The sequence below is a fragment of the Brachypodium distachyon genome, chromosome 1 (genome assembly GCF_000005505.3).
Source record: "Brachypodium distachyon strain Bd21 chromosome 1, Brachypodium_distachyon_v3.0, whole genome shotgun sequence".
Classification (NCBI taxonomy): domain Eukaryota; kingdom Viridiplantae; phylum Streptophyta; class Magnoliopsida; order Poales; family Poaceae; genus Brachypodium; species Brachypodium distachyon.
Genome location: NC_016131.3, coordinates 71,414,661 through 71,440,818, shown reverse-complemented (window position 1 = coordinate 71,440,818; position 26,158 = coordinate 71,414,661). Strand labels below are relative to the sequence as shown.

Genomic DNA, 26,158 nt, shown 5'->3' with positions numbered 1-26,158 from the left:
TGAAGATCAAAACATCAACTGTAGAAGGGTTACGTATAATATCTGCTTTACCTTCGTCATCAAAACAGAAATATCTGATGTACCGAATTGCAGAGGGTTTTTTTTTTCTGTTTTTGAAAACTAACTGTAGAGGGTTCAGAAATATGTTTTGGGCCCTCGTATTGTTTGCACGAAATTGACCTCTTTTTTGGAGCGAAATGAGAGTGAAACCAAGGCCAAACCCGGGCTGGGATGCGTGACGAGTTCTCTGCGTGCACGTAAGCCCCGACCTGACAACCACCCAAAGGAGACACGCACGCCACGGCTGGGCAAAGCGTCCGAAATACGTATGTGCTTTACCTGACTCTACCTTTGGTGTTCCAAAACTGTATTAGTATTCTTTTGTTCCATAGCAGAGATCAAATTTACTTTTTTTAGGGGACCGATCAAATTTACTGAGCACTACCAGTTTTTTTTGTCTTCCTTGGTGGGCCTTTTTTTCTCTAAAACATGCCGAGGAAGCCTGTGTCAGTTTTGTATTGGGCTTCCTTGGGTAGGCCTTTTTTCCCTAAAGCATGACGTAAGATTATTTTTCTCTTCAGTCCATCGCCGCGTCGCCGGCTCACGGGGGGCGGTCCACCGCGCAACTCCGGTCGTCTTCACCGGCTAGGATTACCGCGCGCCTCGTCCTGCCCCCCTCCTCACACTCGCCCCCGCGTCTCTTCTCCGGTGTCCCACGACGGCAACGAGCTCTGCGGGGGCCCTTCCCCATCTCCACCACTCGTTGCCGGCGGCGACCTCGCAGCGCCGCCGTCGCGCCCCTTACCCGCCGTCTACGCCCCGCGCAACCTGACATTGCCTCTACGCCAGCGCGGCCCGTCTCTTTAGAATTCCGAGGGAGGAGCGTCCCCCCAACAGCTTAGGTGGTGAGGGATGGGATGTGGAAGTCATGGCAGTTGCGCCGAGCAATCCTTCTGCGGTGTCGTCTAAGGTGCGTCGCGAGAGAGCTTCTAGTTCGAGAATAGCATTGCTGTTCCTATTGGTGCCTGCGCACTAATTGTTTTTTCAACCAATTCCAGCGCGAACGTGAGAGAACCCAAGATTGAAGAAAGAAGTTATGCCAGTAATGTTCCAGAACTGAACTCCAACAGAGGGCGCCTGCTGAAAGGTGAACATTGCTGCAATTTAGGGAAGAAAGAAGGCACCTCTGTGTGCCATTCAGAGGTAGCCAGATTCAATGTGGAGCAAGAAACTGCGGAAAAGTGTGGAGCTGATGTCCATTCTGCAGTAAAATTGTGCCCTGGTATTGGGGAATTGATTATAGCCAAGTGCTCATCCATTTTTGAGAGTGGAAGGGACACCTTTGAAGGGAATTGCAGCTTGCATGATCTTCTTAAGCCTGGTCTCTGGCTCTCACCGGAGACCCTCCGCAGGTTCTGGCGTGCTTCGACGCTGAAGCCCGAGGATTTTTTTGACATTTTGATTGGTTTTGGACAAGGTGCAGCAGAAATTAGAAAAGCAAGGTTTTTGTGGAATTTATACAGGTGGGCTTCGTGGCAGAGCAAGGACTTTCGACATCTTCCAAGGTCGAACGACCTCATGGTGTCAATACTTGCATATGCTCAGATGTTCAACCAAGCTGAATCATTGCTTCTCTTGCTGGATGACAACAAGGCTCTGACCAATGCAGGTGGACTGTTCAGTCAGATTACACAGGCGTATTCAGAAACTGGACACCTTGACAAATCGGTGGCACTTTTTGATCATGCAAGGTACAAGTGTTTGATTCCTTCAGCCTCTTGCTATCAAGTACTTCTTAATCTTCTGGTTAGAAAGAGAAAAGATGAGTTAGTTTTAAGAGTATATTTGGACATGCTTGAAGTTGGATTAGGTTCTTGCACAGAAGGACATATTCTTGATTTTGTTATCAAGGCTTTAGTCAAGAGAGACAAACTTTTACAAGCAATTGGTGTAATTCGGCAGTTAAAGAGCTTGGACATTGAAATAAGCAAGGGATCCTTGTCAACCGTCGCAAAAGAATTTTGCCAGAAGAAGGACATCGGAGATATGATGAATTTCCTGGAAGAGTGGAAGCATTTACCTGAGTTGCGTCTTTGTAATAGAATTCTTGTGTCTTTGTGCACAAATCTTGGTAGTGACGAGGCATGGTTTGTCTTCCAAAGATTGGAGGCCTTAGGATTTACGCCAGATGCTACAACCTTTGGAATTTTCATAAGCCATAGTTGTAGAGAAATGAAACTCAAAGCTGCATTCCTATATTTATCTGAGTGCTTTTCTAGACATGTTGAACCTAAAGTTTCTGCTTACAATGCTATTATAGGTAGTGTTTTCACGGAGGGACTGTACAGACATGCAAAATATATCTTTGAAGACATGATCGAAAGAAAGATAATGCCCGAACTTTTAACATATAAGGTACTGTTGGCAGGATATTGCAAGTATAGGCAGTTTGATGATATAGAAGAAATCTTGAGGACTATGAAAACCAATGGTATAAATGACCCCCCCTCTGGAAACTGTGTGTTCTCTAAGGCCTTATCCTTTCTGGGGCTAGACCACTTGGGAGTGAAGGTCAAGAGAGATAATGCCACTGGCTTTCCAAAAGCGGAGTTTTTTGATTCAGTAGGGAATGGCCTTTATTTGGATACCGACTCCAAAAAGTTTGAGACTTTGTTGGTACAGATTCTCAATAATGCTCTTTACCCCGATATTAGCTCGGAGATAGTCAGTGCATGTCAGCAAGGTAATGTTGCAAGTGCTCTTCTGATGAAAGATGAAGCTTTTCAATGGGGACATGACATTTCACCAGCGAGCTGCTCAGAACTAATAAAGACCTTATGCATGAGCCCTGAACATGCTATGAATGCTATTGACCTTATGGAGGAAATGCCATGTACATTTGATAAATTTGATGCTCAAACTCTAAATTTAGTCGTGCAGACATTGAGTAAGAATAGGATGTCAGCTCGTGCAAGATTGGTTTTGGACAGGCTGTCCAGAAGAGGCTTGCCAATTAATCAAGATACTTATACTTATTTGCTTTTAGGCTTCTGCGTAGAAAGGAACATAGTGGGGTTTTGGGAATGCTGGAATGTTGCAACGGAGTTTAGTTGGTCACCTGACAGCAAAGATATGATAGCCCTCATCAGTCACATGTGCGAATGGGGAGTAATTGAGGAAGCCTTGAAGCTTATCAGCGTGCTGACCGACTGCTATCCTAATTTGTGTTTGAGTGCATATTGTGCACTTCTCAAAGAGTTATGCAGGACGGGTTACACCAGTGTTGGATGTGCAATGCTGGAGGCTCTTCTAGAAAAGGGTGTGGCTGTGCGTCACTCACTAATTCTTAGCGTGACAGAGGGCTTCCTAAAGGAGCAGAAGTCTGCTGAATCAATTGGTCTGTATGACATGTGGCTTAATAAAAGCAGAGTATCAGATGTGTTGACCTACCAATTTCCATTCTCTTCACTAGCAAGGTTTGATGCAGAACGATGCATGGACTTGGTACAACCTATTATGAACCTGGAATGTTCTGCTGTCTCAGCTTGCAGTTGCATTGTGAAGGAATTACTACAAATTGGAAAAATAGGTCAGGCATTGTCGTTCTTTCAAGCATCCACTTTGGGAATGAGATCAAGTGGCACATTTGTAAATTCCCTCCTACAATCCTATTGTTGTCTAAACAAGTGGAGAAAGGTAGATGCAGTTCTTTGCACAATGCTAAAGATTCATGCTAGCATTTCTATTTCTAGCTACCGCTTTCTCGTCCACAGAATGTGTGAGCAAAGTCAGTTTTCTAGCGCGCTAAGACTTAAGGAGCTGGTCCAAGACAGCGACAAGTCAACAGATCTGATTTTATACAACATTCTGATATTCTATCTTATTCGGCGGAGAAACATTTTGCAGATTCATGATGTATTGAAGGATATGAAACATAACGGTATTTCTCCAGACAAAACAACCTATGACTTCCTTGTCTACGGGTTTCACAAGTCTGGGGATTCTGATCGTTCAGTTAGTATGCTTGATGCTTGCATTGCTCAGGGATTAACACCAAGCAACCGCAGTCTCAGAATAGTATTGAGTCACTATTGCAGGTTAGGTAACCTTGAGAAATCACTAGAATTATTTTATCTGATTGAGCGCAGTGGATGGAAGCATGGTTTACTCATTGAGATGACTCTCATTTCCAGTCTTCTTTCATTTAGAAGACATTCTGAAGCAAAATCTTGTCTGAACAACCTCAGCAGAAATGCATTAATTATATCTGACATCAATTTCGACGTCCTAATCAAGGAATTCTGCATACAGGGAGACGTGGAAATGTCTGTTAATCTGCTGAATACAATGTTAAAGAAAGGCAGACTTCCGGGTGAAGCTAGTTACAGCTCTGTTATATACAGGCTATGCATATTGAAAGAATTCGATCAAGCGCTTGACTTTCTTGCTGAGATGAAGTTGGAACACCTAAAACCAAGTGACATCTCATGCGATGCACTCATTCGTGGCCTTTGTGCAATTGGAAGAATAAGTGATGCTAAGAATATTTTGGAAATGCTAATGACCTTTGGTTCTGTACCTTCCTTTGGCATGTACAGAATTGTTTTTGATAACTACTGCACGAGTAACAATACTCTGGAAGCCACACAACTTTTGCATGACATGCAGCAAGCAGGACACACACCCAACTTTGAGATGCATTGGTCTGTGATAAGCAATTTAAGCCGTACTGATAAGAAGACTGGAGGATATGAACAGCCTATTTTGTCAAACCTCATTTCGAGTGTGTTCCCTATGAAGGATGATAGGAAGCAAGGATTTGTGATGCAAAGATATAACCAATTCTGATGTGTGATTTTCAGAAATGATGTCCATTGTCGAGTTGAACACTAGACTCATGGTGGAACTGACAAAACTCAATGAAATCAGCCAATACAAAATCACAACTTGAACCGTTGAACGTTGTACTCACAGCTGAAGAGGTCACGAGAAGGTAATATCATACAAAGTCATATTTTCTAGTACGGAAAGAATAATCCCCAAACTTGCTTATATTATCATTATCACTTGAATAAAGGCCTTTCACTTCTTTGATTCGCTCCCACTGCTTTTCAGTCCCTCACAAAGCATACCTAATCAACTACTCTGTTGAAAGTACATGTAATGGCTGCACCTCCTGATCCTTGTCTACCAGATTGAGTGCTATGCTATCTAGCTCAGGCATCGTTCCCTGCATCACTGTGCTGAGCAGGTGAGCAGCTTCAGGAACATGGGATCACTGCTAGTCGAAGTTTTCTCTACACTGCACAGCTACTACAAAAAAAAGGGTTTCCTCAACACCGTCAAATAATACTTTGCCTAATAATGCTTCAAGAACCATTCCCTCACTTCATCACCATTGCGAGGTATTATTGCTAGTGTGTGGCATATGCTCCTTTGTAGTTGGTGCTGTCTTGTGTTGTTGCATTTTGCTTTCTTCTATTTTCTTGAAGGCCCTCCTTTTTCTGTGGTATACTGAGACACAATTGCATATTTTCCTGCAGTCTTTTGGGACCAAATTGCGGGGTTCGATATTTAAGCCTTTAAGGCATGTACTTGTGCTGCCACTCAATGCTGAAGGTCTGTAGGACTGTGACTGCTTGCTCTCGAAGCTCCAAGGTAATCAACTTTTGATGAGCAGAAGCGACTGTTTGTGTGTTCAGTTATATAGAAGTAATGGATGATGTATACCATCAGACTATGTTACTTCCATCACCCTTCCATTATCGATGATAGTTGAAGCGGGGAGAGGGGTGGTCCATCTCTTGTTTTTTTAAGCCTAATAATCTTGAGACGTATTTTTTGGACGTGCAGGGTACATGTCTCCTGTGACTGACACTGTGCGATTCACAAAAATTCTTGTATTGATGTGGAGTTGTCCATTTATGTAGCCCTGATTTGCTAGTCTGTATCCCAACAAATTTAGTGATGTCCTGTCCCCTTCCTGTTCCCAAATTCAGATGTTAAAAGGTTGCGCCTCATTATAATTGTCAAAATATGCCTTGTTAAGACTTTAAGACAAACTGGATTGAAAAACTCAGGGGAGTCGTGTTGCAAATTTACCTCATATGCTTACCTGAAAACAAGACACAAAATAGTACTCCCTCCGATCCTAAATTCTTGTCATGGTTTTAGTACAAATTTGAATTAATTAGGATCGGAGGGAGTATTACATGTATTTGGAAAAAGAACGAGCTATAGAATTATAGCTTTTGCTAGAGGAATATTGTCATTTCTAGGGAATGAAAACTACTGGCGCGGGAATCAAACTAAAAGAGAGATGCATTTACTTCACACTACCATTATTTTTTATAAAACAAGGAAATGAAGTGCAAGAAGCTTATAAAGTCTCACTTGGGATGTTACGTGCTAGAAACATACATAATGTTGTTTCACATTGATTATTTAGAAGTACACGGCCTTTGTAAGCATGCATGCCCTCTAATTTTCGGAACATTTGCCCCCTCGGGTTTCTATGTGCATCGTGCAACTTGCAGTCTTGCATCATAATACTGAAGTCTGGTCATTGTTGGGTGCAACAGTATCAAAATCTCCATCCAGGTTATCTGAAGCATGCATTTGGGATATCAGTTTGCGGGGCAAAGTTTTGCTGTTTAGATTCCTCTAAGCCCTTGTCCTGCCCTGTCCGACCTTCTCTGGCTGAAGTGCATGCATTTTTAACACATCTTTGAGCCTGTGATTCTGAAATAGCAAAAGGTTAGTAGTTTGAAGGAGCTTAAAAGCTTCTGTTCATAAATGGGCTAAATTATCCAAGACTTACAGTTAAAATGGTGCAGCTAAAGCTAGAGGTACAACCTTCTGCACCTCTGTAAAAATGGAACAGTGGCAATACATGGACATTGAGCCTATGACAAATCTCTTTCTGTTCATCATGGCTGCCTATAAGAAATTGCAGCTGTGGATGCTTCCCAGCTAATTGACATACCTTTGTGAATATTAAGAAAAGAGGTACATAATATTTTCTGCTTAATTACAACATATTTGGTCCTATTGACTTATGTAGCAATTTCTTTAAATAATATGCATGCTTGGTGTTCTTTTACCTTGTACTGTAGGGCCTTACAAGCTCCGCAACTAGGGAAAAGAAGTAAACTCCTGGTGAGCTTCCATTTCTTTGTCACTTGTACATGCATGATGCATCCCTTGCAAGTTTCCTCAAAATACTTGCACATTTAGACTCCTGAAGCCTAATTAATCATTTTACCCTTACTTTTCCTGGACAAATAATTTAAGTGCTACATCCTATTGGGTGGGGGTGGGATTGAGGAAACATTGGATGAAGATTGAATGAGTGGTTCAATTAATTGCATGAGAATACGAAAAGGGATGCCAAGTAGCAATTTGTCCCCTTAGCTTATTTTGTCTCTAAAAGGCCGCATGTACTAGTAAAAAGAAACGAGTATATTGAGCACATATTGTCAACAGATGTTTAATTGTTCTGATGTGTATTTTGCAGCCTTTTGGGTATAGAAGGGACAATAAAATCACAAGTTTCTTCACATGATATGGATGACCTAGCAACAAATCAATTAAACCAACATAAATGCTCATACATGTGTTATCGATCATAATTCACAGAACAAAATGATATCGGTGTCTCCTTGGACTCTGAACAGCATAACGAACATAAGGTCTTTTAGACACTTGGCAATCTAAAAATTGGCAGTGAGTTTTAAAATCTGAACACCTTAAAATAAATAAAGAGGCGACATTTTTTTAATGTTTGATATGCCCTTTGTCCTAACGAGCTGTGCTGTATTTTCTAATAATTGACATCAAAAGCACCTTGTTGTTACCCTAGCAGGTAGTCTTCTGAAAGCATTGGTTTTTGTAATTTAACCATCTCTAAGCAAGTAAAACTCCATGTTTTTATCTTTCAATTATTGTGTAAAAGAACAACTAAAGTTCACATGCGTAATAAATTATAAGTTATAATTTACATCTATTGACTTTTCTGGTACAGTTTTGGTGATATGCCGACCAGTTGAAGCGACCTTTTCTTTGAGCAAGAGGAGTTGACCTTTGATCACATTGTGGTTCCAAGCTGGCACCTTGAAGGAACATCAGGACCATTGTTCTTGTATCAATGATGAGACAAATCGACATCCCTCAATTGAGAAAAAGAAAAGAACATGAAGCAAGTGAGCGCCTTCGCGAAATGCTGAAGAAAAGGTAGCATTTGAAAACAAATCATACCACAACCTGTTTTCACAAGCATTTCAAGAGCTGGAAATCTTTGTGCAATGAAATATAAAAAATGTTCCAAAAGCAAAGGATACATCAATGTACCTATACAGCTCCTCTATTCACACTTTTTAGTTCAACGACCCTTGAAAGTAATCCTGTTCTTTATCCAAAATGCAGATAGTGAAAGCCAGAGTTGTTTCTCCTTGTGACCACTTTTGGACTTGCAAGGCACTTTATTTCCCCACCTGCGAATCTTGAGCTAAAGTTTTGGTGTTTCCTACAATCTATGCTGATTTCTAACCGAGGCGCGCTTAGGAGTGGAGGAGGCCGATGTCTTGTGTGAAATGGCCATCTGTGAACAAGAGTCTTCTCCTTTTGTGTCAATCCTGAAGTATCGTGTATGCGTAAATCATGAAAAATTCGATATCCTTTTCTCTATTGCACTCTGCTTCTATGTGTCCATCGCTTAAAATTTGTTATACGATGGGTTAACGTCTGGTTTTGCACCATTCTGCTCGATTTAGATTCTTTTGTGAATTAAACATTTGTTTCTGCCTCGCTGACTGCCTGTACGCTCAAGATTTACATATGAATTGACTTGCATTTTTTTTATTAACTTGCATCTTGTTAGTCACAAAAAACTAGCAAGTATAAATGGGGCCTCATTTACGACTATGTTCCTTTGAAGCTAAGAAGTACAACTAAATTTTTAGATCTACCTAAAAACTTTGGTAGAATGGAATTTACCATTTCCATACAAAATGGTACACATCTAAATTGAAATTAAGGTACTTATTTGCACCTGAATTTTCTAATAAGGGGATGCAATATTAGAAAAGGTTTTATTAAAAAAAACTGTGATCCACTTGAATAATAAACTAAATAACGAATCCATGGATGAAAATTGCACTCTACATATTTGAGATGATGCAGGAACTTTTTTATTTTGCACGAACAGACTATTTTATTGTCAAAGGGTGCCAGAAAGGTTCTGAGTTCTGACAGAGAATTATACACAGGAGTAAGCAAAGAAAAGAAGAGTTCAAGAGACTGAGCAAAGGTTTAGAGGAAATTTAAAACAACATACGTACTTCTTTTCTCCATTTTTTGAACTAAAGAGTTGACTTCTCATACCTCCTAATCTAATGGGAGGAAAATGATATGCAGTTGAGCGGCCTTGGATGATATCCCTATGTTGATTACCACCACCTGATAAAACATGTGGTGGTGAATTCAGTGGGTCATTATTTTCAGTAGCCTGTGTGCCGCTTCAGCTCATTGAAGAACTACCTTTTCTTTTAGAAGTATCAACCATGATTGTTCAAAACCCAGTGAAGGGACCAATGACAGGCTCCATCCTTCGTGTTGCTCAAGGTGTGACTTCCGCTACCACATCAACACGGTCCAATTGAATAGAAGGTATGCAACCTGATGTATGAATTTGTTTTTCTGAAGCTGACAGTCTTGGCTAGCCTTTTCAGCTGCATATAAGCCAACACAACCTTCAGCAATAATGTCTGGCAAGCATAGAATAGAGCCTATTTGCCAAATTAGCATGAGAAGCAGCATTCAAGGTAGCCTTTTGCTCTTCGCTGGCAGATGCATCCACATCTCAGATTTATCACTGCTACGTGCTCCGTTTCTAATTTTTCTTGCAGGAGCATCAACCAAGATTGTTCACAACTCAGTGCAGGCACCAATGACAGGCGCCATTATTTGCATTGCTCAAGGTGTGACTTTTGCTTCCACATCAACACAGTCCGATTAAATAGAAGGTATGCAAGCGGATGTATGAATTTGTTTTTCTAAAGCAGACAGTCTTATCTAGCCTTTTCAGCTGCATATAGGCCAACACAATCTTCAGCAATAATGTCTGGCAAGCATAGAATAGAGCCAGTCAGCTAAATTAGCATGAGAAGCAGCATTCAAAGCAGCCTTTTGCTCTTCGCCCGCAGATACATCCATATCTCAATTTTACCAGTGCTGGATGTTCAGTTTCTGACCCACGAAATGGGAGCACAAAGTTGACATAATTAATAGACCCTTTCACTCCAGGATGTGATGTTGACTATCCGAAAGACTGCATTAGATCCTTCGCGCTGCCATCTACAACCGTGCGACCTGCTTGTTTGTTGACACCACTATCATCCATCAACTTTCTCATTTTCTCTGACTCAGACCATTCCCCAGCTGAAGCATAGATGTTCGAGAGGAGCACATAATCCCCACTTTCATCATTCCTCGCCTTTAGTAGTTGTCTGTTTGCATGCTCAGCCAGTTCGATCTCACCATGGACCCTGCAAGCCCCAAGAAGCGTCCTCCAGATGACAGAATTAGGCTCGACCTTCATGGTGTCAATGAACTCGAATGCTTCTTTCAGGAGCCCTGCACGACCCAGCATGTCAACCATGCAACCATAGTGCTTGACATTGGGCTCAATCCTGTAATGATGTTGCATCAAGTTGAAGTACTCACGTCCTTTGTCAACCATCCCGCCGTGGCTGCATGCGATGAGGACAGCAACGAAGGTGATCTCATCAGGCCTGACTTTCTCTTTCAACATTTTCTTGAACACATCTATGGACTCCAGGACATGCCCATGCAGTGCCAATCCTCCTATGATTGAGTTCCAAGTTGAGACATCCTTATCTCGCATCACCCAGAACACCTGAAGTGCACTCTTCATGCTTCCACATTTCGCGTACATGTCGATCAGTGCGTTGCCCAGGATGACAGTAAAACCAGTTCTCAAGAACATCTCTGAGAGAGAGGAATGCAACCTTCGTCCAACATCTATATCACCGGAATCAGCACAAGCTGACAGCAAGCTGAGCATTGTGACAACATCTGGCTTTTGTCCCATACGTTGCATCTGCTCGAACAGCTCCATTGCATACACATGTGAGCCGCATCTCACATGCCCAGAAATCATGGCGTTCCAGGACACAACGTCACGCTCAGGTATCCGGTTGAACAACACCCTTGCTGGTGCCATCTCTCCCCGCTTTGCATAAGCCGTGATCATCACGTTCCAAGACACGTGGTCCTTCACAGGACACTCGTCGAACAGCTTCCGTGCGGCAACAATGTCCCCTCTCCTTGCACACCCGGTGATCATGGCCGACCACGCCACGGCATCCTCACGCGCCCTGCCGTCAAACAGAGCACTCGCGACGCCCAGCTCCCCGCAGCTCGCGTGCATGCCGATGAGCGCGTTCCTGACGAACGCGTCGGACTCGCATCCAGCCTTGACGACGTGGGCGTGCACCTGCGCCCCGGTGCCGCCCGCGCCCATCGCGGTGCACGCTCGGAGCACGAACGGGAAGGTGATCTTATCGGGCCTCACGCCGCCGCAGCTGCCGCGCCGCGCCATGCGCGCGTACAGGGAGACGGCGTCCCGGGGCGCGGCGGTGTGCGCGGCGCCACGGATGAGGGTGTTGTACATGAAGAGGTCCGGGCGCGGGATTTGGTCGAACACGAGGTAGGCGTGGGCGATGGCGCCGCGGACGGCGACGGCGGAGGCGAAGAGGAGCTCGCGGAGCGCGGAGGGGTCCGATAGGAAGCCCCGGAGCACCATGAGGGCGTGTACCTGCTTTATTTGCCGGAGGCTACGGCACCGCCGCCACAGCGGCGGCTGCCGGCGCTGCGCGCCAGACTTCCGCAGCATCTCCGGTGCCAAAAGTGCGACTGAGACAGAGCGCGCGCGCACCGTTCAGCAGAGCACACGGGAGAATGAGAAATACTAGTGCATTTCCTCTAAGCTAAACACTGACTATAATTAACTGCATTTTCTTCGATTTCATCTCATTTGGAGTATCAGGTTCCATGCAACAACATACAGATCAAATCCACACAAACATGAAGCACTCTAGAAGCATACTACACGGTAACAATGGACACACATCGGGATCAAACACCCTCCCGAGCTCTGTCTACAACATATACCAGATTATTACCTTGCTAAGTTAAAACCGAGATCGAGCTAGCTAGCTAGCCACGTCGCGCCGCCCGCCGGAGCATCATGCACCGTCTTCCCCGACCAGACGAGATCACCCCATCATTCACACGAGCGCTGGCGCCCTGGAGACGCGGACCTTGAGCCCATGCGCCATGGACAGGATAGTCATCATGCGGTACTTGACAGGGTGCCCCTCCAGGATCTCAAACCTGTAGAACCTGAACAGGATCGCCAGGGCCATCTTCATCTGTAAGTACGCCGAGTCCTTGCCGAGGCAGATCCTTGGCCCGGCCTGGAACGCCGTGAACTTGAACGGCGACGCGTTGCGGAACCCGCCGTCTTCCCCGATCCACCGCTCGGGCCGGAAGCAGCCGGCGTCGGGGCCCCAGTTGTACTCCATCCGGCCCATGGAGTAGGGCACGTACGTCACCATCCCGCCGGCCTTCACCTTGGTGCCGTCCGGGAGCACGTCGTCCTCCGCCACGCCCTTGGGGTCCTGCGGCACCGCCGGGTACAGCCGGAGCGTCTCCGTCACGCACGCGTGGAGGTACGTCAGCTTCCCGAGCCCGTCGTAGGTCAGGAGGGCCGCGAACTGGGCCACGCGGGCCGCGAAGGAGGATTGGTTTTCCGGCCCGTCGGAGTCGGAGAAGAAGGGGATCAGCGAGATGCCTTCTTCGCGGGCGCGGTCGGACTCGAAGGCGGCCAGCTCGCGGCGGAGCTTCTCGGCCACGGGCGGGTGGGTCATGGCCATGTAGGTGAACCACGAGAGTGTCGTCGCCGTCGTGTCGCGCCCGGCGATCACGAAGTTGAGCACCACGTCGCGGAGGCCCTTGTCGTCGCCGAACAAGCTGATGCCGCCGCCGTTGTCGTTGTCGACGCCGGCCTCGCCTAGCTCGATGAACCGCGACAGGATGTCGTGCTTGATCTGTCGCACGCATCACGCCGATGTTTCATCTCTGATTCATGGAATTAATTTGCAGAAACTAGGGACGGAGAGCTTGAGACGATGATTACTACTGTAGCTAACTACCTTCTCCTGCTTGCCGCTGGCTCGCGCCTGCACGATCTCGGCCTTGCGCCGGCGGATGACGCTGTAGGTGAACTCGTCCACGAGCTTGATGCTCTGCTCCAGCAAGGCCTCGGAACCCACGCGCAGGAGCTTCTTCAGGCGCCACAGCGGGTCGATGAACCGCAGCGTCACGATGATGTTGGCCGCGTCGAAGGCCTGCGCGAAGCTGTTCTCCGGGAGGTCCGGCGACAGCGTGCCGATCTCCACCCCGAACCCGACCTTGCAGATTGAGTCCAGCGTCATCCTCATGAACAGTTCCTGAACTCTCAGTTCATGCATTACAAGTTAGAAGCAATCTTGCAATTTTGATCAGTCCTCCAAGAAATGCTCAGATAGAGATACCTGCATGTCCACAACTTTGCCGGTCTTGCAGGCTTGGCTCAGTATGCTCGACAGCTTCAGGGAGTACTCCCTGAACACAATGGTACTGAAATCTCTCAAGTTCTTGGAGGCAAACTCGAAGCTCGCCGTCTTCCTCTGCTTCCTCCACAACTCACCGTCGGCGTTGAATATCCCGTCGCCGAGCAGAACATCCATGTAGGACCTGTACACCTCCCCCTACACAATTTCAGATACTTGTACCAGTTTCAGTGTACCGAAGCCTTGGCATTTCTTTCAGAAGGCTGGAGAGTTGGGGTGTGCTTTCACCTTGGGGTAGTTGTTGAAGTTGGTCTTGAGGACATGCTCGACGTTCACCGGGTCTGCAATGTAGGTGTATGAGGTGAACGGCATGTCAACAGTCACCGTCCTGTACTTGGACAGGTACTCCACGAGCCAGTCGTGCATCCTATAGTAGTTCCTCAGCTGCTCCAACGTCGCGCCGATGACTGGCCATGACTTTGGCCCCTTCTGGTTCCTCAGGCTCCACCTGTGGACCAAGATCCATGAGAGGACGATGACGAAGATGGCAACGTACTTGTGGAGCCCTGCTAGTGGGAAGAAGGCCGTCACCGGCATGTCATGAGATTCCTCCATGGGGCTGTTCATGGAGTGGGGGGGGGGGGGGGGGGGTGTTCAGTCTACAACAGAATGCTATGTAGCATTAGATGGCTTGGTTCGGTGATATATTGGGCAATGCTGCTGCCAAGCACCAACCTTGAGGACAATCTTGGTGTGACCGGGAATTAAGATCGCCTCATTCACATGGTGTCCCTGACCTAACTCCCTGAGAAGTTGGAGCTGACCATTTGTTTCCTTTTTGTGATATGCTCACCAAGAAAAGACTCAATTTTATATGGATAACTCGGTATTTTAGGTGTGTTTTATGCTAAGCCAGAACATGGATTCTGCATTTCTTTCTGCTTTACCATACATGCAATTGAAGCATTTGATGACAGCTAGGATTGTGTAACTCATGTGGTCAGTAGTAGAACTGCACTAACCAGTGTGCATAATGAGTTTAATTTAGAAAATGATCCATCTGTCAGTTAAAACAAATTGTGCAAATTGGAAATGGAAGGGGGTGGTATCAAGAGGTGCTTTGATGCTCCCCCTGAATGTCAAAATGCTGAAAATCACAAATCTTCTCGATGGAAGTGGCTGAAATCCATTTATTAGAAACTTGTAACAGAAACAAAGCAAATGAAATGAAACCTTGCAATTTGTGAGAACATCTAATAATGTACTGCCAAATATGTTCTACAGGTCCTTCCTCGCAAAAAAATGTTCTACAGGCCAGAGGGCTTCATTCACATATATGCTTCAATTCTGTGACAAAGTTAGATTATCAAATGGTGATGATAAACTTTGGTGGAACTTAAATCAAAATGGCCGATTTACTGTCAGTTCCTTTTACAGACAGTTAATGCAACAAAGCACTGACTTCCCACAAATTTTTTTGTGGAAAATCAAGGTGCCCCTGAAAATTAGAATATTTCTGTGGCTAATCACCCAGAAAAGTATTTTAACTAAAGATGTGCTTCTGCACAGAGGATGGAAGGGCGACGCTAGATGTCAGTTTTGTGGAACAACTGAGACAATTGATCATTTGTTCTTACATTGCACTTTGGCGCGCTTCTGCTGGAACATTATAAGATGTGCTTTTGATTTACCCAGTCTCCCAAATACAGTTGAGGAAATCTGGACTGCGTGGCTTCCTTCTTTTGCTGGCAAGAACAGGAAGCTGGCAATGGTGGGGGTGGCTGGTTTGGTATGGTTTGTATGGAATACTAGAAATGATGCTTGTTTCAGAAATGTTAGACTGACTTCTCCATTTGGAGTTATAAAGCGTTTCTGCTACTTTCTTAACCTGTGGTCACTAATGCAGACAAAGGAGAGAAACAGAAACCTGCTTCAATGGGGAGTAAGACTAGTTGAGGAAGTGTCAAGAGAGATTTTTGAAGCTGCCAAGGGATGGAATCCTCTGCGTCAACAGATAGCTTGGATCTGAGGAAATGAGAGATGCTTTTGTGTTCTACTTTAACTGCCTGGAGGATTTGGATCTTGCTGGGCGTTTGACACCGCACACTCTGGAGTCCATTGTGCTACGTCTGCTTTAACCTGGGAGGGAGGAGATGGAGGTTTGCTCAGTGGAGCTGCTGCTATTGCTGGTTGCTCTATCTCTTTTCTGCTAGATGTAGTGCTGATGTAAACTCTGGTTGTTATGCTGGTGGAATTCTGGTCGTTCTGTTTTTCTTTTAGAGCTGAATGCTCATTGAGACTTGTAGCAAAACTTCGGTTTCTCTAATGGAAACAGGAGGGAGATCCCCCTCTTTTTCAAAAAAAAAAGAAGTTGCTAATGATGTGTAAGACAAGATTTCACTCCTAAACTACAGTACAATTAAATGAAGATCACCTCAAAAGTTCCATGTATAAAATGAGGATCGTTCATGTCTTTATGCCAACACTGAAAATATAATCCAACATTGCATTCCTGAACTTTCCCGACATTGCATTCATAGAACATTCATGCTTATCACAATTGATTTCCTTTTCTGCTGATAAAATAATACCCTATCAGCTGTGAGTTATGTGGAAGGCACAATTTCATACCTAATCACTTTTCAATGAAATGGATAAAATGGGATAATTCCTGTCAAGCAATGAAACAATCATCTGAAACCAAGACCAAGAGAGCATGAAAATAGAGCTCTCATGTATGATCTTGATTTCTCAGCAATCCTCCTATTACAAACATTGTGCAAACAAGAACATTTGCTGCATCCTCTTATTATGAACCTACAGAAAGCAGCCGAACTAATGAATAAAGAATCAGAAAGAAGATTAAATTAAAATCTAGAGGCATTTGCTGTTGTCACCATCCAATGTAAGTCTGAAGAGAGCTCTCATTGCCTGTCTCTTCACTACCTTGCCATAGGTAGCCCTCCCAATCCTCACCACCTTGTCCTCAACCTCCAGCCGATTGCCGCAACCGTTGCCATCGTTGGCGCCCCTCAGCATTGCCCTCAGCACACTCTCATTCGCACCGACCGCATCGGCGATGCTCGCAGCGACAACAGACTCGCTTGGAACCCGCCTCCCCCACTTCCTGACCAACCTGCCATTGTCGAACAAGGCGGAGTACGCGCTCCAGAAGGACGCGCGCAAGAATGCCTTTCGCCTCTCCTTCACCATGGACTTCCTCATCTTGTCCTCAAGCCGTACCACCAGTGCCCCCATATCTCCTCCTCCATTAACCAACTCGTTCTCTGATCTTACAAGCTCCTGCCGAAGAATAGCGTCCTCGGCTTCGAACCGGCACCGGTCACACCGGCATTCGAACCCCCACGCTCTTGCTGCCTCCTGGCGCTTCCCCACTGGCACGAGCACATCGAAGTAGGGGAACGTGATCTCCTCCCCGGCCTTGATCTCCCTCGAGGCGTGAACGATGGCATGGTCCCCGACGTGAGTGCGGCAGGCATTGGGGTGGCAGGAGTGGTTTATGAACGACGGCAAGACCCACAGCCCCACGCCGCAGTTGACGACGCCATTGTTGCCGAGCAGATTGGCGGACGGCGCGTCCTCGGTCAAGCAATTCACGTCGAGCACCTTCAAGATCCTGTCCACATCGAGAACCTCTCGTCTCCTTGCCCCCGACACCAACGAAGCGCCGAGAGTGAGATCCTCGGGCTCTTGTTGGTTGAACAATGCCATGTCCGGGACGGCGAGCTCGTCTTGCTGCTCCTCGCCGGTGGACAGAGCATAGATCAACGACGCCGTCCTCGGGCACTTCTCGGCGGCGTCGAGCACCTTGTCGACCAAGTCCTTCCAGACCACCATCTTCTCGCCGCTATTGTCCGCGTCCGGGATCACCCCTCTCCCGGTCGCCACAGCCTTGGCGATAATCAGAGTGGCCCCCGCCTCGACGCTCTTCAACGCGAAGACCCCTCGGCCGCCGTGCGCGGACCGGCGCACCTCCACCGGCCCGACGTGCTCCGCGAGATCCGGGCACTTCCCGGCGAACCCCGCGAGGACCCACTCCGACAAGTCCACTGCCCCGCTCCTCGCCTGCGCCTCCAGGCGCCTGCACTGGCCGAGCAGCTCCCGCACCTCGTCCGCGGCGGCGCCGCTTCCCATGGGGAGCAGCGCCGCGCGGAAGCAATCGGCAGCAAGCACGTAGCGGCCGAGGCCCCGGAGGACCGCGCCCTTGGCGAGCAGAGCGGCCGGGTGGGCCGGGTCGGCGGCGAGCGCGGCGTCGCAGTCGGCCAGGGCGCCGGGGGCGTCGCCGAGGCGCGCGCGGGCGTCGGCGCGGTGGGCGAGCGCTGAGCAGAGGACCCGGCGGTCCGCCTTGGCGTCGTCGACGATGCGGGAGCAGACGCCGATGTACCCCTCCCAGTCCTCCTTGAGCAGCAGCCGCGTCGCGCGGCTCCGGAGCTCCTGCAGCCACTCGTCGGCGTTGTTGTCTCGCGCTCCCCCGGCGGCCATCGCCGACGCCCGTGAGCTGGCTGGCTGGTTGTTGTTTCAGATGCGAGTGGCGTGGTAGGGGTACTGCTCTGGTGGTGTGCAGTGTGGCGGCTACTCCGGCGGGGGTGGTTGCTTGGACTCGAAAGCTTTTTGGAGTTTAACGTTCGGATCTGGAATTGGATTGCTGGAGTAGCAACGGCTATGAGAGCTGTCAGTGTAGGTCAGGTGTTTTTATTGTTACGAAGACCGTCAGACTCAGACTGGCTGAATTTAATACTCTACCTTTCTGCTAACGGAAGCAGGTGAAAGAAAGGAACGTGGGCTGAAATCCATCCTCAGTCTTGCATCAAATTCGCACAAAACTCACGGTAACACATGAACGTAGTACATTCTCACATCTCAAATGTTGTTCTCTGCGTTATGAATGCTTCGATTTGGAAAATTGCTCTTTCTCTAAATCTGAATGTGGCAGAGGAGGGGAAGCATTTCATGATGTAGTAAGAACTCAATTGCGCATGGATTAGCTGATCGGACGCCGTGATTAAGCGCGTCGCTCGCTGAGATTGTTCAGGCCTATAGTCTTGAGTGCAATTAGTTGTGATCACTTTACAACTCACAATTTATGACACCAATTGCTGACGGAACTTATATTCTAAAATGCAAAAAACTTCTTACATTTCACAACAGGTAGCCTATTACACCAAGTTTTTTATCAGAGTGAGATGCTCATAAGCTTATTAGATCGTCAACTCTTCAACCTCTGCATCGATCGATGCACAGTGCACGGAGCCATAAAACTCATTGGATCTATAAAAATGAACTTGAGCAAGTAATAATGCGTTGAAATTTACTCCACAGATATATCTAACTCACAACAAAAACTCCAATCCGAAGGACTCCTAAAAAGCTCTTTTTCTAAAAATCCGAAGGACGCCTAAAAATTCAGAGGGTTTTAGCTTTGGCTTTATGCGGTTGAAGATACGGAGGCCGCGATCTGGAAACCGCTGTTCCGTATTATGAAGCCGTTTACGTATTATTGAATTTACCGCCTTCTCATTCCTCCATCTGATGATCTGACCCGCCCACTAGATGTAGACGGTCTAGATCGGCGCCTCTCACCTCCCCTCGCCTCGCCGAGACCTCCCGACGGGCTCTGAACCCCGGAACCCCGTAGGCGATCCATGGCGGCGGCGGCTGGTTGGCTCCGGCGAGCTGCATCGGCGGTGTCGTTGCCTCGCATGCCTTCTGGACTGCCCCTCATGCCAACTCCTCCCCCCGCTCCTCTCCCGGAGGCTCAGTCGCTCGTGCTCCCCGGCCTTGGCGCCGCCGTCGGCCCCGCTATGGAACTTATGGCCGTCCCCAAGAAGAAGGTCTCACCGCTTATCTTCCCTTCTATTCCGTGGTTATCCTTTTCATTTGCATACGAGTGCACCAGTTTTGGTGATCTCTTCTATTTGATTTAACCAAGCACCGAGAGGGTGCACTCTAGGTGTTCGTTCAATTGCCTGGTGGATAGAAACTAGACAGCACCGCCGAAATAGTATGCCAATGGAACATAGCCGATAGGTATATGGTGCAGACCACCTGTAGATAGTGGGTTGCGTTTAAGCTAGATTCAGTTCAAGCATAAGGTCCGATACAGGGGTGTGTTTGTCTGAACAGCTGGTTGAAAACACGAGATTATCCAACACATTTTGGCAGTAATGTACATGCAAAGTGCTAGAATTTCTAGGTGTAATAAATGAATTATTCCTACAATAATAATAACATTTGTAACACTAAACTCACATCCTCAACACTATATATTGTAAGGATCCATCATATTCAGGTCTGCTATCTATGTGTTCTTCAGAGGATCTGCACCATCTCATTGCCCTCAGACAGATGCTTCAGCTGTGAATTTCTGCTTTTTTTGTTCTTGGGTTTCTGCTTTTTTATATTGTAGTTATAAAGATAATGATGGTTGCACCTCATACTTGTGCATTTTCAGATCTCAAAGTATAAGAGGGGTTTGAGAAATGGGCCCAAAGCCTTGAAACCTGTTCCAGTGATTGTCCGTTGCAGGTACATTTAGAACTGAAGATATGCGTGTCAGTGCTTCTAATTTGTTATGATCTTGCTAACGTTGTAACTACTCATCGTTGTATAAAAAATAAATATACCATTTCCTTATGCCTGATTCTGATTGGCGGATTGCTTTACTATTCACCTAAACAACTATTAGTCACTTTAGATGTTAGACTTTAGATGCTACGCTTGTAGTGGTACCATCACCATTTTGAATGTAGGGAAAAATATCTTTATGCCACTGTGATTTTCAAGAGTTAGTTCTGACATCAGAGTTTTTGTAGTACTGTTGTATTTGCTGTCAGAAAAATACATGGCGTTGATGTTTGATGCCACTTTCAATGCAACGGTGGAAAAAGACCAAAATACCCTTGTTCCAAACTGAGACAAGTCTAATCAACAAAACAAATGGATCTTGTTATTTTTTCCACTATTGATTACTGAAGGTGGCATAGAACATCAAAGCTACATGTACAGTGGTATTGATACACAAATTTTGCTTGTGGAATGGACATTTCACACACTCTTAGGGACATACATGCAATGCTACCAATAACTGTAGATTGTGTGCACCTTCCGAAATTCATAGGTTCAGACAGTAGGCCATGATCTTGGCATCTCACAGGCTCTAAACAACATTTTTGGTTGCGGGTATGGCATGTCAGCTCTTCCCATATGATTCAGGAAATGTCTGCCTCTTCTCTATTTTCAGCCTTTTATCCTTGAATATTTTTGCTGTTTGTTTCATGCAATTCTCTTCACGCCATTATTCTGGAGCAACTTTCCAGATTGCTGAATCCTGTGAACACTAGTAATGAGCATCATAGAATGATACCAGCTACAGGCCCCTGTCATGATATGTTGCTAACTGTGTGACTGGATGTGATTTTGTTGTTTTCAGGTGCTGCGGTCGAGTGAAGCTGCCCCACTTCTACTGTTGCAGCGGAGAAAGAGGGAACCCTGGTGACTCGAGCTCATGAATGTTCAGTTTTCAACCATTTCAGGTTGCACATCAAGCTATGGCTGAACGTCATAATACCATGGAAGTTCCCAGATTTCGTTTTGAATTCTGCTGTTGTTCTCTTCGCAAGCAGATCATCAAATGTAGACTTTAGTTTGAATTGCACGATGCTGTGTTGCAAGTTTGCCTGCCTTGAGTGTTTTCTGAGATCAGGGTTTGTCTGTTGCTTCCTTCCAGTAAGACTAGTAGGATCCCGCATTTCCACCAAAAGAGTAATAAAGTAAAAAAGTATTCCCTCCGTTCGTAAATTCTTGTCGCTGTTTTAGTTCAAATTTGTACTAAAATAGCGACAAGAATTTAGGAACGGAGGGAGTAGTAGCATGTCTCTTGTTTTGTGAGTTTTGATCATCAGAAGCTGAAAGAAGTTGATACTAACAGATCATTGTTTCAACCATAATCGTGATGGACTTTTTTTCTGACACCATCATATCTCGTGTCCCATTCGTGGTGAAACTCAGAAAAAAATTTCACGGTACAAAATCCTTTTTGTCTTCATTGGACATGTTTCTTCCAAACTGGAGAAAATCCTTTTTGTCTCCATTGGACATGTTTCTTCCAAACTGGAGCATTGTTTTTCTTCCTATTATGGAATGTTGTGTTAATTTTTTTTTAGCTCGAGTCTCACCTTCATACCTTGACATGCGGAGAACGAGCAGCTAGCTCGGTGGTTGACTGGCACTGGCCAGTTCCAACCCTGGCACCTAATCCCCTAAAGCCCAGCTGCAATAGAAAGCAGGCCAGCTAGCCCGTAACTGACAGAGAACGCAACCCAATCGATGCACGTCCGCCTGCTCCAATTCCCAATCGATCCCGTGCGCCCCGATCGTTTTTCTTCTCTCGCGGCGGCAGACGGGCGACGTCGGCGGCCGTCACGGCAAATTTAGGCGTTAGTGAGTACTTCTTCATGGCTTCTTTAATTGTTTATAAATTGGTGCCCTAAACACTCACACAGAAGTAGAAATTATGAAGAGAAAGGTTGATAGCGTTTTGAAACCAATTAGTTCAAGGTCGCAGCCGTCTGAACGTGGAGCCAAAAAAAAAATTTGACAGGAAAACGTGGAGCCAAATTTAGTTACGCCTTTTTTTTCTAGACCTTTGATCTCCGAAGTCGTAGAGGCAACTTTAAATTAATCCATATGTAATTTTTATTCATGTTGGATGAACTTGCACATACTATATTATGTCTTTCATGGTTATTTTGTTGCTTGGTAGGCGCCCCCCCCCCCCCCCACACACACATCTCCTGCCTCCGGCTGTCCCGTGTTCGATTCCCAGCGGGAATGAATATTTGGACGTTTCACGAGAGGCCCTGTCCCCAAATAACTTTTACAGGTGCCTCAGTCTTACGTCCACGAGCCACAACATGACCGCCGTTTCTGAAGCCATCGGCCTCAGAAGTCTCTTGGGACCTACTTGGTATAGGTTGTAGGTCTTGTTAGGGGCTTAGCCGGTGTGCGTACGTGTTGTTAAGCGTCTGATCAGTTTCTATAGCATGTATCCCAGCTGAGGCTAAAAAAATATTACCTTGAGATGTGCCGCCAAGTTAGGGAGGCTAAGTTCGTAATTTACTTATGCTTTCGCATATACATATTATTTTCGTTGTAGTATATGTAGTAATTTATCTATTTTTATTAAATTCTATAAGCTATTTTACTTTTTTATTATGTGTAATTTTTTTTACTCACCTAAATATAATATGTCTACATACATAGCAAAATTATCTATCTGAAAAAAATCAAATAATTTACAATTCGGGGCGGTGGCGACCGGAGGGAGAAAGGGAAAGAAGGAGCCCGTCGCACGGGTGGTAGGGTCTCGCCAGAGACCGCAATGGTGGAGCTTCGGTGAGACCTTATAGATTTTTACCAATCGGACCACTAGTTCACCGACTAACTGTTCGGTTTTTTAAGACAAAAAATAGTATATACATTTATTCATAAATGCTTCAATGAATAGATAAAATGTGTATTGAAAAAATCAGGCTTGACACCATGGGTAATAATACTGAACTAATCTCCGTCAATTTGGTATAGTAGACTAGTAGGATTTCCTCTCTCTTGCCCAAGCATCCAAGACCATCTCTTCACTCTCTCCTTCCGCGCCGGAGCACCCGATCTTTGCGACTGGTATGTTCCGAGTTCCAACACCTCCTTCTTACTCGAGTGTCGTTGCCGTTCCTTCCTTCTCTGGATGAGTTCCGAACCCTAACCCTAAGTAACATGGTTTCTTCGTTAGGCACCATGTCGACCCGGTACAAGATACTAGCGCTCAATGTTAATGACAATTTCGTTCCAACTGCACTTTAAGGATGCCTGGGATGTGCAAACTTGCTGGCAATACACAATACTGTCGCTATCAATATAGTTCAGGTTTTGGGCAGTCGGTCACATTTACTAAAAAATCCATGAAGTCCATCCTCAATAAATGCATTGAATGATTGGATACATGTTCGCTGAACTAAAGTAAGTTAAAAATGTCCTTAATATTCGTACTAAGTTTTCTTTACAACATCGCTTGAGTGGACACTAGATTTTGTGAAGAATGCATCATACTTGTACAACAGACATATATCATTCAATATTTATTTTGTACAGTTGCAAAAGTGCATTTAATGTGTTTGTTTGTATTTTTATAATAATTCTTACAATGTCACGTTTTAAACATGCTTGCAAGCAGGTAATAACTTGATATTTGAATAGGCTTGCAAGTAGGTAATAACTTATCTATGTCCCATGTAAGTATAACATCACATCACATGCAAGTATAAATTGTGTAATAAACTCGATGCTATGTTTTATTTCTAAGAATTCAATATTTCACGCAAGAATAAAACACATGGAGGTGGATTATCAAGTATCTTCTTTATAAGAGTAAATATATAGTTATAAATTTTTATTTCTAGAAATATCTCCATACATGCTAAAAAAATCAAATAGATATTCGGGTTTGCTATATCTGAGTCGCCTGATTTTTATTTAGTGATAAGTTTGTTCAGCCATTGGATCTAAATCGTGCTTTAAGATTCAGAATGAATGTTGAAGAGAAGGGAGTAGAGATGATGTCCATATACTATCAACTGAGATTTAAACGTTTTGTTTCATGAGCATCAATTCTATTGCATGATTATTCTAGAGCAACTTTTTCAGAATGCTGAATCCTATGAATACTAAGGGCATCTCCAATGGTTGATACTAAGCAGGTACCAGTCCTCTGTGACGGAGAGATAGATAGAAAAGAATAGTACCTGTTACTTGCAGAAGTACAACTTCTATGCGGGAACCAAGAACAAAAGGAGGATGCCATGTGGGTTCATTAGGAAAGAGAAGTGAATAAAAAAGAGAAATAAGAGAGAGAAACCATAAAATAGAAATTAGTAAGGGCATCTTCAACAAGGGTACTTAGCAGGTACTTATATTCTCTTTCTTGCTTTTTGGGCTGAGGTGGAACCAAAAGTTGAAGAGATGGTTTTTCTTGCAAGATACCACTACTACATGGGCACCAAGACTGGAAAAGAGGATGACAGTGGACCTGCTAGGAAAGAGAAAAATATAAAATAAATGTCCTCTATATAATAAAAGAGAGATGAGATTAAAATAAAGAGATAAGTGATGACATGGACCCTATACGCGTGCCCTGTTGAAGATGTCTTACTTGTTGCTACATGGGTACCAAGAAGATACTAGCCAATGAGGAGGAGAGATAAATATAACAAGTAAGTATGGGTTACTTAAATAAGTAACCGCTGCTACGCGGGTACCAAGAAAGAAGATAATGTGCCATGTGGGTCCTTGAAGAAAGAGAAAAGAATAAGAAAAAAGAAAACATATTGAAAAAGAAAAAAAATAGTACCAACCACCATTGGAGATGTCCTAATAAGCATCATTGAATGATACCTTGTGATATGTCCGGAACTGCATAACTAGATATGATCGTGTGGGTTTCAAGTGCCGTGGACGAGTGAAGCAGCCCCACTTCTACTGTTGCAGCGGAGAAAGAGGGAACCCGGCGACTCAAGCTCATAAATGTTCGATTTCAATTTGCACATCAAGCTATGGCTGAACATCATAATACCATGAAAGTTCACACATTTCATTTTGAATTCTGCTGTTGTTCTCTTCGGAAGCAGTTAATCAAATGTAGACTTCAGTTTGAATTGCACGATGCTGTGTGGCACGATAACCTGCCTAGACTGGGTTTTCTGAGATGGTTAGTGTTGTGTGTTGCTACGTTCCAGTAGACTAGTAGGATGCCTCATTCACACCAAAATAAAAGTAAAAAAGTAGCATGTCCCGTGTTTTGCTCATCCGAAGCTGATACCAGAAGATCATTGTTTTAACCATGATCAATGATGGATTGATGGCCTACACTGGGAATGCTACATCCTTCTTTCATATCCAACAAAGAAGGAACAGATGGATTTATCTCTTATCCTACCGAATGTAAACGGACATACCATGTGTTCATGACAATACTGCCCAACCCCTAATAACACATGTAATACAGTTTCATGATTCGTGGATGTCTTGGGTACGTAGTGTTCATGATAATACAGCTCAACCCCTAATAAATACCTCTAATACAGTTTCATGATTCGTGGGTGTCTTGGGTCTGTAATAAAACTTTGGTTGGTATTTGGGGCTCTGCTTCGTTGTTTGCCTAAACACCTTGCCGATCCTGTCCAACACAGAGCCAAGGAATCCGTAGACCTGAATAATCCAGGATATCTGACCCCGGGGCAAAAATAAAATAAAATCCAGGAAAGAAACAGATTTTAGATCGACAGGAAAGAAACAGATGCCCCTGCCAGATCCTGATGCCATTCCGGTGCTCCGTCCTAGATTGCGGCATCGTGGGCGGCACAGGGCAGGAAGGCGGAAGGCCAGGCGCACACGACACACACGCATTCGGGCCTCCCAAGTCTGGCTGGCATACGACGAAACCCCGGTCGTTGGCT

General features: G+C 45.2%; 6 protein-coding genes and 1 long non-coding RNA gene across 15 annotated transcripts; 3 read left to right on the top strand and 4 right to left on the bottom strand.

Moving 5' to 3' along the window:
* The first annotated feature begins 54 nt into the window (after nt 1-54).
* On the top strand, nt 55-8,805 carry LOC100843937 (pentatricopeptide repeat-containing protein At5g15280, mitochondrial). 8 transcript variants are annotated; one of them, XM_014896994.2, is made up of 10 exons: nt 55-326; nt 582-970; nt 1,059-4,993; nt 5,195-5,405; nt 5,544-5,658; nt 6,582-6,756; nt 6,837-7,008; nt 7,116-7,158; nt 8,024-8,232; nt 8,425-8,804. In XM_014896994.2, the coding sequence occupies exons 2-3, from the start codon at nt 918-920 to the stop codon at nt 4,846-4,848; spliced, it is 3,843 nt and encodes a 1,280-aa protein (XP_014752480.1). In that variant the 5' UTR covers nt 55-326; nt 582-917; the 3' UTR covers nt 4,849-4,993; nt 5,195-5,405; nt 5,544-5,658; nt 6,582-6,756; nt 6,837-7,008; nt 7,116-7,158; nt 8,024-8,232; nt 8,425-8,804. The 8 variants fall into 8 exon arrangements, with proteins under 8 accessions (XP_014752480.1, XP_024317300.1, XP_024317297.1 ...); XM_024461532.1 differs by lacking the exon at nt 55-326 and having other exon boundaries at nt 569-970; nt 5,252-5,405; nt 8,425-8,805; XM_024461529.1 differs by lacking the exon at nt 55-326 and having other exon boundaries at nt 569-970; nt 5,116-5,405; nt 8,425-8,805.
* On the bottom strand, nt 6,664-8,123 carry LOC104582424 (the record flags this gene model as incomplete). Its single annotated transcript, XM_010231954.2, has 4 exons — nt 6,664-6,741; nt 6,821-7,022; nt 7,857-7,933; nt 8,001-8,123. Coding segments are annotated over 4 exons (480 nt in total), but the record flags the coding sequence as incomplete, so codon positions are not given.
* A 367-nt stretch (nt 8,806-9,172) lies between the features above and the next one.
* On the bottom strand, nt 9,173-11,944 carry LOC100827715 (pentatricopeptide repeat-containing protein At5g15300). Its single transcript, XM_003558680.4, has one exon. It carries the CDS (start codon nt 11,912-11,914, stop codon nt 10,316-10,318), a length of 1,599 nt encoding a protein of 532 aa, XP_003558728.1. The 5' UTR covers nt 11,915-11,944; the 3' UTR covers nt 9,173-10,315.
* On the top strand, nt 9,573-15,979 carry LOC112271723. 2 transcript variants are annotated; one of them, XR_002965006.1, is made up of 4 exons: nt 9,573-9,821; nt 9,906-10,022; nt 15,344-15,423; nt 15,541-15,979. It is a non-coding gene; the product is annotated as an uncharacterized LOC112271723 (long non-coding RNA). The 2 variants fall into 2 exon arrangements; XR_002965002.1 differs by lacking the exon at nt 15,541-15,979 and having other exon boundaries at nt 15,344-15,533.
* LOC100827415 (cytochrome P450 704B1) lies at nt 12,040-14,279 on the bottom strand. The gene is made up of 4 exons (XM_003558679.4): nt 13,923-14,279; nt 13,617-13,832; nt 13,236-13,532; nt 12,040-13,130 (listed from the first exon to the last, which is right to left on the bottom strand). The coding sequence occupies exons 1-4, from the start codon at nt 14,259-14,261 to the stop codon at nt 12,309-12,311; spliced, it is 1,674 nt and encodes a 557-aa protein (XP_003558727.1). The 5' UTR covers nt 14,262-14,279; the 3' UTR covers nt 12,040-12,308.
* Nucleotides 15,980-16,257: 278 nt separating the features above from the next.
* Nucleotides 16,258-18,340, bottom strand: LOC100843629. Its single transcript, XM_003561978.4, has one exon. It carries the CDS (start codon nt 18,135-18,137, stop codon nt 16,509-16,511), a length of 1,629 nt encoding a protein of 542 aa, XP_003562026.1. The 5' UTR covers nt 18,138-18,340; the 3' UTR covers nt 16,258-16,508.
* An 863-nt stretch (nt 18,341-19,203) lies between these two features.
* Nucleotides 19,204-21,625, top strand: LOC100827106. The gene is made up of 3 exons (XM_003558678.4): nt 19,204-19,486; nt 20,107-20,180; nt 21,085-21,625. The coding sequence occupies exons 1-3, from the start codon at nt 19,298-19,300 to the stop codon at nt 21,161-21,163; spliced, it is 342 nt and encodes a 113-aa protein (XP_003558726.1). The 5' UTR covers nt 19,204-19,297; the 3' UTR covers nt 21,164-21,625.
* Nucleotides 21,626-26,158: the final 4,533 nt, after the last annotated feature.

Coding starts and splice junctions, on each gene's coding strand:
- LOC100843937 (XM_024461535.1), top strand. CDS start 918: ATGTGGAAGTCATGGCAGTTGCGCCGAGCAATCCTTCTGCGGTGTCGT. Junction 971..1,058: donor CTTCTGCGGTGTCGTCTAAG/GTGCGTCGCGAG, acceptor AACCAATTCCAG/CGCGAACGTGAGAGAACCCA.
- LOC100827715 (XM_003558680.4), bottom strand. CDS start 11,914: ATGCTGCGGAAGTCTGGCGCGCAGCGCCGGCAGCCGCCGCTGTGGCGG.
- LOC100827415 (XM_003558679.4), bottom strand. CDS start 14,261: ATGAACAGCCCCATGGAGGAATCTCATGACATGCCGGTGACGGCCTTC. Junction 13,533..13,616: donor GCAAAGTTGTGGACATGCAG/GTATCTCTATCT, acceptor CTGAGAGTTCAG/GAACTGTTCATGAGGATGAC. Junction 13,131..13,235: donor CCAGCGGCAAGCAGGAGAAG/GTAGTTAGCTAC, acceptor TGCGTGCGACAG/ATCAAGCACGACATCCTGTC.
- LOC100843629 (XM_003561978.4), bottom strand. CDS start 18,137: ATGGCCGCCGGGGGAGCGCGAGACAACAACGCCGACGAGTGGCTGCAG.
- LOC100827106 (XM_003558678.4), top strand. CDS start 19,298: ATGGCGGCGGCGGCTGGTTGGCTCCGGCGAGCTGCATCGGCGGTGTCG. Junction 19,487..20,106: donor TGGCCGTCCCCAAGAAGAAG/GTCTCACCGCTT, acceptor GTGCATTTTCAG/ATCTCAAAGTATAAGAGGGG. Junction 20,181..21,084: donor CCAGTGATTGTCCGTTGCAG/GTACATTTAGAA, acceptor TGTTGTTTTCAG/GTGCTGCGGTCGAGTGAAGC.